General features: G+C 35.7%; 1 protein-coding gene across 2 annotated transcripts in view; it reads right to left on the reverse strand.

The window, feature by feature from the left end:
• Positions 1–13,233, reverse strand: part of fgf13a (fibroblast growth factor 13a) — a 229,078-nt gene extending 215,845 nt beyond the window's left edge. The window contains exons 1-2 of one of the 2 annotated variants that reach the window (XM_056472339.1): positions 13,032–13,233; positions 12,628–12,808 (exon numbers count right to left, since the gene is read on the reverse strand). In XM_056472339.1, the coding sequence (XP_056328314.1) occupies positions 12,628–12,676 (49 nt within the window). In that variant the 5' untranslated portion in view covers positions 12,677–12,808; positions 13,032–13,233. Of the gene's footprint in view, positions 1–12,627; positions 12,809–12,883 lie in introns of both variants that reach the window. The other variant, XM_056472340.1, reaches the window with a different exon arrangement.
• Positions 13,234–13,716: the final 483 nt, after the last annotated feature.

Here is a 13,716-nt window from a genome sequence, read left to right on the forward strand (position 1 = left end):
TCCAAAATCCTAAACTGCCACGTAATCCCACACCTCCAAAAAAAACACGGATGTCCTCTGAGTCGGGCCATTAGTGTAATGAAAGAATCCAACAAATAATACCAATAACTAGATCAGTAGGACTCGTTATGAATGATTATTTCAGAGATTATGACACATTCCAATATAATACCCAACATACTGTGCTCTATCAAAACACTAGATACAGATAAAAAAAAATACAAAATGGCAGATTATCCTCAACAATAAAGGCTTTGTTATAACTAAATGGAGAAGAGGAACTGGATGAGGAAGGCCAAGAGGTTGAATATTCTCAATTTAGAGAATGTGTGGTTGTGGCCTACATGCACAACACTGAGTGACTGATTGGGTTTTAATCCCTATAAATGCATTGCTGCATAAATCCCATTACAACCATCACTGGGCCGCTGCTGACATCAGTCATAATATGAAAACTTTAGAACAATGGGCCATTTAGGGTCACTACCTCTCTCTATTTTTCTCTCTCAGCCATTTCATTCTCATCAATTGTTTTATTCATGGACTTGAACTTCTTCGTGAACTCATTGACGTAACATCTTATAATAAAATGTCTAAATTATCCAAACACAATTCAACAGTGAACGAAAGCGTAACTCCATGTTTAAAGGCAAATGGGGTTGGATAAAAATAAAGACTACTTCTTATAATGAAGTGTTCTTTAAATCACAGTTTTACAATCAAACTTAGGACAAGCCAGAGCTGTAATCATTTTTAAATAGTACACTCTGAGGAAATAGGTGCAAAACTGTAACTGGGATGGTACACTTTCACATTTGTACCCATTAAAGGTGCATATTAAAACCTTGAAAGTAGTACATTTTGAAAGATTACAGTCCCAGTGACAGCTTTTGCACCTTTGGCACTAGCAATGTATATATATTTAATATGATAGGTTTTTTTTTATTTTCAGTATTTAAGCTCTCCCAGCAAACTTTTGTTTTTAAAAGATGTCTAATAGACGTCTAAATATAGTTGTCTTGGCTAAAACAAGGCTAAACTTGGGCTGTCTAATAAATGTCAAAGAATAGGCCAAAACTAGACTCGTCATCAAATAGACAGAAATGATTGACTACACATATAACGTTTGTCTAATCTGTCTATTTGATGACTAGTCTTGTTTTTGGGCTATTCTTAGACGTCTATAAGACTTTCACTGACAGCTCAAATTTAGGCTTGTTTTATCCAAGCTGTTTACATTTAGATGTCTATTAGACGTCTATTAAACACAAAATTGTTTGCTGGGCTGTCTATTTACATGACGCCACTGTTAATCAGGTCGTCTGACTGAGACCTTGACTGTGACCTTCTGATCTGAGCAGTGCAAACTATAATTTAGAAATTGCCATCTGAAGCAAAGCTGATTTCCCCAGGAACTAAGAGGTTAGCTTTGACTTCAGTGGCTTCCCTAGCTCTGGATTACTGCTCACTCACATCAACACAGGTACTTGAAGACTTTAAGGTCACAGCATTTAATTAAGATCCGTCACCAGGCTACTTTGTGCTCTTCTGCATTTGAAGGTGACATAACCATGACTTGCTTGAATATTAATTCCTGCATGAATATTTATCCCACTTTAGCATTAAAAAAACTGTTAAAGGGGACATATTATGCTAGTCTTAATAAGATGTTAAATATATCTCCGGTGCCTCCAGATTCAGTTTTTGAAGTTTCAGATCAAAATAACTTATTTGTTATGACGGGTCAAATTAGCTTCACTTTGAGTGTGAGTAAAAACACTGCAGTGTGCTTTCCAGAAGAGGGAGTAGCCTTTTATTCTGACACTCCAGAAACAACAAAACAAGTGAATCTCATTCAGCCAAATGTTAGATATGTTAAGTTGTGGATAAAAATCATGGATACATTTATATACACTACCTGACAAAAGTCTTGTCACCTATCCAAGTTATAGGAACAGCAAATAATAACATGACTTCTAGTTGATCACTTGGTATCAATAGTGGCTTATGTAATAGGCAAAGGCCACAAGATTACACTTATTTAGATTATGCAGTGGGAAAAGAATTAATATTGTGTAAGACTAAGCTGAGCTTGGAGGACTGCATCCATACATCTCTGCAATGACTCAAATAACTTATTAATAAAGTCATGTGGAATGGCAAAGAAAGCGTTCTTGTAGGACTCCTAGAGTTCATCAAGAGTCTTTGGATTCTTCATCTTCAATGTCTTCTCCTTCATCTTACCCCAGACATGCTCAATAATGCTTATGTCAAGTGACTGGGCTGGCCAATCCTGGAGCACCTTGACCTTCTTCGCTTTCAGGAACTTTGATGTGGAGGCTAAAGTATGAAGATACTTTATGAAGATACTATCCTGCTGAAAAATTTGCCCTCTCGTGTGGTTTGTAATGTAATGGGTAGCACATATGTATTGATACCTTAAGCTGTTGATGTTGCCATTCTGTGAGAATCTTGGGTTCATGAGGGTTCAATAGGGCTTTTGCTGTATTTGTGATGATTGGGATGCAATTTAACAGATGATTCATCGGAAAATGCATCTGCCACTTTTCCAAATGATCAACTAGAAGTCAAGTTATTATTTGTTGATCATACAACTGCGATTGATGACAAGACTTTTGTCAGGTAGTGTAGCTGTTGTTTAATAAATTGATTAAACTCATTGACTGTTAGATTACTGCTCTTTTCTAATGTGCTGGCCTTTGAAAATACATATTAAACTATTAGTACAATTCTCTTATCTAAACAGAAAACATAAGGAACATCAGAAACTATTCTCTCTGTATGCACCAGACACTTTCTTTAATTCCATGTTACAAGGACTCAGTAACATAAAAACAAATTACATAAAGTACTTGTATAGTCTGTTTTAGGTTATGTATATAGTCTATTATAACTATTTATACTGTATAGTTTACTGCTTTAGTAAATTAGCAATGCATACGTTTGAAAAAATCATTCAGTGTTGTGCCTATATTTATGTTTCTTTATCTAAAACCGTGGTCTTTATCTAGAACATGTTGTTCCTGTTTATGTCTACACATGTAGCAGAGAGACAATAAAGCTCAACTTGACTTTCGTAAGCGGTATGTTTTGGGATCAAACTATGAATATAGACAAAGAAAATGAACTTTAGCCACATTAGCTATATTTTAACAAGAATATTCAGAAAATACATTTGCAAACATTAACAAAATATGAAGTGGCATATACATTTTTTGACCCATTCTTCAGAAATACTGTTGGACTGCCTCTCAAGGTGAATTAGTCTAGACTAAAATATTTTGTGCAAACATTCTTTAGCACATTTGCTTTAGAAATTATATTTAATAACTTGAATGTTAATAGTCTTTCGAGACTGTAATTTTCATTGGTTTATCCAAAAACAGAACATTTATAATGTTCTTCTGGCACAGACATTGTAAATCTCCAGCTACCACAGTGAGTAAGCAGAAAGGGCAACTGTTGCAGTGATGACATTGTCACAATACTGGAATTTCTCAAATCGGTAAATATCAATATTTCATACCATTTTCAATACTGTGAGGAAACCAGTATTGCCACTTGACACTGGATATATATCGAGGAGATGGGGCTGTGTACTGTAGTGCCCCCACATGCACCTCGTGTGTCAAGAGAGAGAGAGAGAAGCCGCTATCGATACTAACCAAAATCAAGATTGTATCGTTTTAAATATTCCAGTATCAATACTTATCGAAGCATCAATACTTTGACCACACTAGGGTATATGTTCAAATTTAGGGGTGGTGGTAAGTAAGGCTGGTAAAAAGCTTTGCATTGGGCTTTAATCTGCAAAAAAACATAGCTAAAATGTTCATTATCCTGTCTATTACACTACTTGTCACAAAACTAAACAAAAAAAGGCTTAGCTTTGATCTGTAACAATTTGCTAACTTTTTATTTAATGTAAAGTTTGCTGAAAAAAAATGGCTGTATCGGCCAAAACTAAACTAAGCTACCTGTATTATTATTTAGTCACAAGATGGCATCAAACAGTCAAAAACAGAAGACTGACAGACAATATATTTATGAATATTCACTAACTGTCAAGAAGATCCAAAGTACCCAGATGAGTCGGTTTTATTCGTTTTCAACCAATTTTCAACCAATTGTTATCTGGGAAAATGGCATACCTTGGAATGTTGTGATTGGCCAATAAGAATCAAGTAATCCTTAAAGTCATGCGACAATACATAATATGATCTCATACATACATGCATCACTAGGGCTTGCAAATGTTTGCATGAAAAAAGTTAAAGTTACAGGGTTGTTCTATTTTCATGGTTTCAAAGTTGGAAGATGCACCGGGAACCGGATTACAGCTCTTACAAACAAAAAAAAAAAATCAGATGATATGTCCCCTTTAACTATTATGCAAGCTGACAAAAGTGAAGAGAGGGACTTGAAACGGTATGACTGTTCTCCAAAACAAACAAAAGCCAAATTTGCATTATTCTCCTCTCTCCTCAGGCATGTTTTCAGGCTGCTGTTTTGACAAGCACTAGGGTCTTCTAAGGCGTTGAAGCGAGAAACGGTCGGCCGATCAGAAAGCACTAATCGTGCTGCTTCACCGACGCGGCCGTCATTGACGAGGTGAAGGGAACAGCTATAGAGACAGGCCCACGACATTCCCAAACATTTCAGAGAGGATGCCGCGATGCGGAGTGACAGCTCTCTAATGCAGATGGAGTCTTGCTCTAGGGCTGCATGCTGAGATTTCTGTCAGTGTTGAGGAAGATGTAAACTACAGTGTGGAACGCTGTCCTAAATCACACTGTCCTTATGCAGCCTTTACCAAACATTTACTAAACAAATGGTAGGTAATAAATTACATTTGGGGGCAACATGGTGGCTCAGTGGTTAGCACTATCACCTCACAGCAAGAAGGTTGCTGGTTCGAGTCCTGGCTGGGTCAGTTGGCATTTCTGTGTGGAGTTTGCATGTTCTCCCTGTGTTTGTGTGGGTTTCCTCCGTGTGCTCTGGTTTCCCCACAGTCTTTGGTGGTTTATTCAGCTGTGGTGACCCCTGATAAATGAAGAGACTAAGCCGAAGGATTATTAATGAATGAAAAAACATTTGAAGTTTTGTCGATGGATAAAGTTTGGGATTATTATTTCTTTTTTTTAAAGAAAGTGATGCTTTATTCAGATTAAACACCGTAAACTAATCAGTAAAGACATTATTCACTATTACATTATTCATTATTACACTTTCAAAATGCCCAAAAATATGGCCAAATGTGTTAAGTTATTATGAAATAATTTTCCATGGTGATTTTTACAGGTGTATTACTTATATTTGAAATCATATATTGCAGTTGTCACGATCACCAGCAATCCAGCCTGTGCAGATTGCTGGTAAACACAAAGTATTGCATAGAACTACAAATCTGCCAGCAAAAGAACTACAAGGTCCAGTTATGCAGCACTCATACACCTGGCCTAGATCCTGTCTGATTGCAAACACTCACAGCTGAAGCCGCTCATGAACTGATTACTAGGACTATAAACACAGCACACACACACCTTATTGCTGAGTCTTGTTATACTGTTATTAACATTACGACGCGGTTTCCCTTGCCTTCCGTGTTTAGACCTTGCTTTGTTTTGCTTGTTTACATTGTATGCTTCCTGCCTTCTGACCTATCGCCTGTTAATATTTATTATACACTTCTGTTTGTTCCTGCATTGACCACTGCTTGCCTGACCATTCTGTTAAATAAAACCTGCAAAAGGTTCCTCACTCCGTTGTCCAGCATCACTTCACATTACAGCAGTGTTGTGTTAAGGTCTTTATTTATTAGGACATCATCTGTGTTTCTACAGCTTTTTAAATGTTATTTGTTCATTTATTTAGCTTACATTGTGCTCTTTTGTTACATTTCTACTCAGTAATTAATAAATAAATAGTAAAAATTTATTAATTAATGAAGCAAGTGCATATATATATATATATATATATATATATATATATATATATATATATATATATATATATATATAAAGCAAGAAAGAAATTAAATTAATTAATTAATTATTAAAACTCCCATTACAGGCCATGAAATTGTAATTAGAATAATACTGATGGGGTCAAGTGACAGACAATGATGCTGAAATTGACTATTATTTTTTAAAAGATTTTGACATTTATTTGTCTTTACTCTGGTAAGACAGAATTGGACAGAAAGCGAAGTTGGAAAGACAGAGAAGGGGAAGGAAACACTGTAATAATAATAACAACATTAATTTACAATATTACTGTATTTATCAAATGCAACTTTGGTGAGAATTTGATCATTTTAAAGACCTTAATTTTAAGGACTTTATGGTCCTTATCCAAGATGGCGGCGCGTCCAGATGCAGCGGCTTCTCAAGGCCCACAAAACGGTGCTCTTGCACCAGTTGCAGATTTGCACTATAGACACTTTCTTAACCACTCCATGTCTCTTGGAAACATTGTGCATTTGAAATTGTGCTTTATACAGGTGAGTGGGGCTTGACAAACCACCTGTAGAAACACTCTTCTCTCTTATGCACCTGACACTTTATCTAAACTCCATCTTACAGAAACTCAATAAGGAAAATGATGTTTACTTTAAATGTACCACAATCATGTTGCACTGCTTGCCTCAACTTTTAATAACTCTTGCAGAATATTAAACCTTAAATACCTCTCTTGCATGATATCATGCACAACATTGTTCAGTTTCATGTAAAAGTACTAGTATAGCCTGTGTTATGTGTTTAGTTCAGTATCTTAAAGTATATGTTAGTTATGCAAAGGTTTATTTTAAAATAGCTGTTAAGTCTAGTGTTGTGTTTGTATTTATGATTAATTTATGTAACACCGTTGTCCTGCGAGACACAACATTTTGTTCTTCTGTGTGTCCACACATGTAGTGGAATGACAATAAAGCTTGACTTGACTTGAATTAATGTATTTAAAAATCCAATCACCCCCAAACTTTTGAACAGAACAGTTTGTTAAACTGATTAACATATTATTACTCAGTACTTTTGCAATATTATGCAATTCTTTCATTCAAGAATGCCGAAGTAATGCATTTTTTTCTGTTTAATTTACAAAGTATCAATGTTTCCTCTCATTTAAGGCATGAAATGTGGGTGGCAACATAAAAACAAAAAGTTCAAAGTCTCCTCTTTAATGTTACGTCCACCATTGAACCTACTGAAACATGCCACTGTACAAAGCATTCCTTTATAAACAAGTCATAAGTCCAGCAGATCAAGGAAGCCTGTGTTTATTCCACCTCCAGTCACACCATCAGTGAATGTTTCTGCAGCAGTCGGGGTGCCGCTATGCCAGGAAGATTAGAGCAGGTGTCAGAGCGGGGCACAAAAAAAAAATAAAATGAGAAAAAAAGAGGCTTCTGCTGCTTTGTGATTAATGAAGCCTCTCTAAATTATGCTCTGGATGCCTATTGATTTGGCACCGCATCTGCCCTGGAGATGAATTCATCTGCAAGAAAATATGAAAGACTTGCAGGCCCTGCTCAGCTGGTCCGGAGCCTGTGGCATTCATCCTCAGGCTAATTAGTGTGAGCTGTAGTCATGTGCCCTTGAGCATTCAACACCGCTGGCCTGAATTACAGTACAGCGCTAGACTGATATTTATCAAGCCCTAAATAAGACATATGGCTAGAAAATCTGAAAGTAGTCAGAGTAAGCATGCAACTGAACTCACGATTCAATTTGAGAAGTTGTGAAATTTTAAAACAAAGCACAAATCAAACAAGTTACAATAAAAACCAGTTACAAGTTACAAAGCTCATTCCACTTAAAATTATAGGCAACCAAATCAAGATGCAGTACTTGTACATGCTGCAAAAGGAGTTTTTAATCTAAATTAGGTTGTATAGTTTTAAAATTCAAAGCAAAAACCGAATGTTTTGAACTGTTGGCTTACTACGTAAAACATATCTCAAGAAAACAGCAGACGAACTGAATGAGAAGCAAATTGACTCTCTGCCAGCAGTTGGTGCTTATGAACAGCAGTGATATAGTGTTTCCTGGGTTACCGCTGTAAACAAACAGTGCTGTACTTGTGAATGGTATGAACTTTATAATGGATTGTTTACTGGAAAGAAAATGCCATGTAAATTTTTCTAAACACTATCAGGTCCCCTCAGAGATTCATTCATATTCAGTACTTTAATTGTTTCACGATTTGTTTGGCATCTCAACCAATTTGAATCATCTCATATTTGAATCCATTTTCAACCAGTTCTTGGTTCGTCATTACATCCCTCAAACAATTGATATTTAGGGATGGGATATTTGCAAACGTCAGGCCAGACTCAATCTTGCATTACTGATGTGAACACCATAAGGAGCCATCCATACAGAGCATGTTTTTCCAGTACAGTGTGCTATTTTCCATTGTTTTTTTATTTAAATACATGCTTGATGGATGTGCATAATGTGCTATGATAACGTATTCTGCAGTGCCTTGCACATGAGTGCCATGTTTTATGAAGGCAGTGTCAAGTAAAAAGAACTTTTGCATGCAGCGCCACTCATCAATGTCAGTTCCAAAGCAGTGGACCAATCAGAAGAACCAGGAGAAGGGGCAAGGGTTATGAGCTACCATTCACAGGTGCTCAAATGGGATAAATCCACATACCCTGGTGCTCTACTCCAGGGATGGATTTTTAAAAACCCTTCCTGAGTGAAGTGTCTTGCGCTTTTAGATGCAAAGACATGTTCTGTTTAAATGGCATCTATTGTATCTATTAGTTAACAGTTGAAAGTGATTTTCATTTGCATTCAAGGTATACACTTTTCCTTTTCTTTTAAAATCGGTTCTTGCTGTCTTGGAACTATATTAGTTCCTGTAAATTAATGACTTAAAGGGGACATATTAGGCTCACAATACTCCACAAATAATTTAATAACTCTTAGAAACTGCCCCTTTTAGGCTCTGATCCAAATTGTGTGATTTTGGTGACTGTCGCTTTAAATTTAAATGTGCACTTTTCAAAAGAGGGTGGAGCTACAAATGCCTATGTGTCAGCATAGTGGCTGATTCAAAAACAAGACTAATATCTTATTGTAATGAGGGAGAAATCATCACTAATGGAGGGGCTTCCCCCTTCCAATGACATGTAGAAAGGGAGAATGTCAAAGCGTTTCTTCAGACTGTTTTTATTAAGTGTGATTATAATAAAAATAATCAACCTGGTGTCTTAATTCTCCACTGGCCTGCAGTGTTTTATAGGTTATATCAAAAAGAATAAATTACCCTTTAGTGTCTAAAGTATATGCAGAATTCAGAAACAACAATTAATAGCAACACCAGTGGCTTTAAAGAAAAAAATGCCTTGCTTGTGCTCGCATTGCACCTGTAAAGTGCAGAAGACTAATAAAATTTAATACCTAATGCACCAAACTGAAATCAGCTTTGCAGCAATATACGATTAATCAGATAGTTATTTCTGCCTTTTACTCACTCTTTACTTGTTCCAAACCAGTTTTAGTTCATTTCTTCTATTGGATACAAATATATTGAAGAATGTTTGAAACCTGTAACCACTGACTTACATAGCATGTTTTTCCTACTATGAAGGTTGATGGTTACAGGTATCCAACATTCTTTAATATATATTGTGTGTAAAATAGGACAAAGAAAGTTGTAGCACTTTTGTAACAGATTTTAAAGCACATGGGGGTGAGTAAATTTTCAGTTTAGGGTGAACTATTCCTTTCAAAAACATTCAGACACTGTTTACAGTGCTGAAAGTGTTTACGTGCAGTTCACTTTTCTCTTATTAACTAAATTAGCACACAAGAAAAACACACAATGGTGAGAAATGAGCAGTAGAAAACAACTAATCATAGCAATGTGTATTTGTTTTTGCACAACCTTTGCCATTCACTGGCGTCCTTTAAACAGATTAGGTAATTGACTGTTTGATTTAAAGTATATTTGAGACTATAGAGACTATATAGTGTTGGCTTTGAGGGACAAGTTTGACTTAATCCACTTTCTTTACATGACACACTGACTTTACAGTACACTCTCAGTATTATAATTGAATGTGATTAGCTTTCATTTTATTTGTCAGAGAATAGAAGAGAAGCTCTTGGGAGCTCATGTAAACATCACAGCCTTTAATTTACTCAGCAAAAATGACTGAAAAATAAAAACAGCCTATACATTTTCATACACAATGTCTCATTTGAGATCCATAACATGCTATTAAAATATTGTAAACTTTTTTTAAAGAAAGCAGAAATTTTAAAAGTGTTACATAATGCACAATACATACTACGTACATCATGATTAATACATAAACAGGGTAATAACTAACTACTCTCCCTAAATCTACCCCTGAACTTAGCCCACATAGTTGTTGTTTTTCTTAGTTAAGTGGACAGTAAGTACACTATTCTAAAACAATGTAAAGTGCTAAAAGTTTACATATTAAATACTTGGTAAAGGTAACAGGAGATGGTGAAAACACTAAAGTTAATGGAAAGTTTTAATGATGTTGAGTTGGCCATTGCAATGTGTTTCACAATAGCTCAAAACAAATAAGATGAAAGCCTGCATGCTGAGAAAATGAGTCATCTGCAATGCATTGACAAAGTGTTGCTTAAAACAAACAAATAAATAAACTCTGTTCTCTGTTCTCAAAATGTCTTCTGAACATTTACTGTAATTATAAAAACACATATAAAGATTATGCTGAATTTCCATAACTACATGCCAAGTTTGTACTGTATGTCTGCTCATTGTTTTCTTACTAAAGAGAAATGCACTGTAATAAATGCAGGCTTCCACACAATTCCTTCATATTGCCACACCACAAATCGATTAAGTTAACTTAATCATTTTTACAAATTTAAGTGGATTGAACATAAAACAATTAAGATAAAAAAACTTAAGAACTGTGTTGTTTCAACTCATTTTAAATTACTTTGAACAAGCAGTGTATAGAATAGATCTATCTTTTTTAGATTCACTCATTTTCTTGTTTTATTTTTAAAAAAATCCATAATAAAATGATTTATTAAATTATTTGCTCATTAATATTTCCAATCACACTTTAATGACTAAAGGCAGGCTTCACAGATAACAGGCCCGAACAGCCAGGGGGGTTTGGGTGGTTCGAAGGACCCACCCCTCACTGACAAAAGTACAGAATTTGTCCCATTGTCTGCTATGCCATCATAAATTTTGGGGAAAACAAAAACATCGAAAAAGGCTTTAAGACCAAGTGTCATCTTTTGCTACTGTTTTGTTTTTAAATAGAGACAAAATTTTATAAGTAACATTTAATCTAAATCTTTGAATTTAATCTATTCTTGAAACAAAAACTGATCAATAAAAGTTGTGAAGCACCAAAAAGCAGCTGGGTGAGTTATTTATTTATTTTTTAATTCAAATGGCCAAATTCTGACTGAGGAAAGTTGAATGTGCTGGCCAGTTTGTTATTTGGCTAACAAATGACAATAGGCTACAGTTTTTAATTAAAAAACTGAACAGATTCCTATTTTTTCTAATGATATATGATGTAATTAATTAAATTTTTTTGAAAATAAGTATTTATTCATATTTCTTCATTCTAAATATTTATTAGGAAATATTTTGGTACATCTAAAAGGGTGGTTATGATGACCATCTGACAGTACAGCTAAAAATAGTGCTATAAATGTGGTATTTAAACCTCATAGTAAAATAATAAATGAGGCGCATTCTTTGAGGAAAAAAGAACCACCCCTTTTACCAGGCTGGCTGCGGGTATGGATAAATAAGTAAATAAATAAATAATTCAATAAAATAATTTAAAACTATATAATAATATTTTATTGAGGACAAAAAAAACAATAAAGTAAAATATTCAAAAATATATCTTTTAGAAGTTGCTTGCTATCAGGTTTGCTTTCATTATACTATATTCTATTGGTTTTCATCAGTCTGAACAAAAGACCACAGCATATTCATGTTGATGTAAACTGCAATGCAAAGCCCTTAGCAGACAGACAGCAAGCACGTCAATTAATCGCGAGGAGGCTTCTTTGGTAAACCTGTAGCCCCTTTGTCTCCATGGCAATGGTCGGCCAGTTTACATCCCGCTGAAGCACGGCTGTTCCAGAGACGTGCAGAAGCGCATTTTACGCAATAGGTCATTTGCGCAGTCGCTACCCAAAACAAACGATTCAGCGTCATCACACGGCGCACATCGTTGCCAATACGATGAATATTTTAATAGTTACCTTAACGTGCAAAAAAGGAAACATAAAAGGGGAAAAATCATTGGTTTTATTGCAGGCAACGTTAAAGCGACAGCCCAATAATTCATCTCTGCAGAACAGACTCAATGGGATTGTGCTGATTTTCAGGCTTTATCAGGTGGCAGTTTTTGTTAATCGTTCATAACATATTGAATTTGTCTTCTCGTAAACGTTTGTCTTAGACCAACGTTTTCACATTGATATTGGCCAATTTCCATAACTGCTTTTATGTTTTCAAAATTGAGCAACAATGCAACGAGTGGGAGATGAATGAGAGCGCACGGTCGCTTTAAACCTGTGATGAACGGAGACGGTTTAAGACTCTCCTTACCCTTTGAAGCATCCTTTTCTTCTTTAGGCTTAGCCACTTTTCCGCTCATAGATCCCAGTTTGGATGTATAGATCCCGAATTAGACTAAAACCCGAAATCCTTCAGTCGTGTATGCCCACTGCCGCTTTAGGAAATCCTTGGCAAATCCAAAACAAAGGTGCCAGGTGAGGAGATAAGAGCTCTGCAAGAAATGCATTAAAAATAAACAAAAGTGCGTGATTTTTATACACAATAAGGAAAGCGATGGTTCTCGTACCTTCTATCGACATCTATCAACATGCAGTTACACATGCAGACAACTGTAGTCGAGTTTTCAAAGCGCGTGGTAGTAACAAGTCCGCCAATGTCACAATCAAACGCAGACCTTCGCGTAGTGCTCTTTGTTATCAACAAGGTTATCTCACCTTATCTCTTCCACGTTGTCTCCTACATTAATGCACATTGATATAGAAAAGCGGCTCCCGCATGAAGCTCGAGGAGAGGAAAACACGACGAACCCTCGCGAATGAAGCAAACCGGAGAACAAAAAAGCGCGAGGGAAGGAGAGGGGCTTCCACCGAGTGTCAGCCGACGTCAGCGGTGACACGGTGGACGCGAACGCTGAAATAACCTGAGGAACCACCTTTTGATACTGTACGCTCGAATATTCACAAATGCACTAGCCTGTTGCCAGCGTTTGCAGAAGCTGGGGTGGATGTAAAACACGCCATGCTGTAGTGCGAGCAACAGGATATTATGAGTCAAAACCGAATCATCACATCAGATGCAGATGGAATGAAATCACTGCCATCCATAAAATTGTTGCTTGTAGATTTTTTAAAAGTAAGGCTTTATTAAATTTTATGCGTGAATTTTTTATTATTTTAGCTATGCTTAAAATTTAAACAATCTCACAAATTAAATGCATTTTACAAGCCATTGAAAGCATCTGTAATCTTATTTATTAATCGGGACATTTATTTATATAACCTCTGGACATCAAAATGAAATAGTTTAAATTTTGTAATCGCTCGTAAACATTGTGACAAGTTATAGCTGCCATTAAATATACTGAATAAATAGTATTTCCGAGGAAATTGTCTTATCTTT

The sequence above is a fragment of the Danio aesculapii genome, chromosome 14 (assembly GCF_903798145.1).
Source record: "Danio aesculapii chromosome 14, fDanAes4.1, whole genome shotgun sequence".
In the NCBI taxonomy this organism is placed as follows: domain Eukaryota; kingdom Metazoa; phylum Chordata; class Actinopteri; order Cypriniformes; family Danionidae; genus Danio; species Danio aesculapii.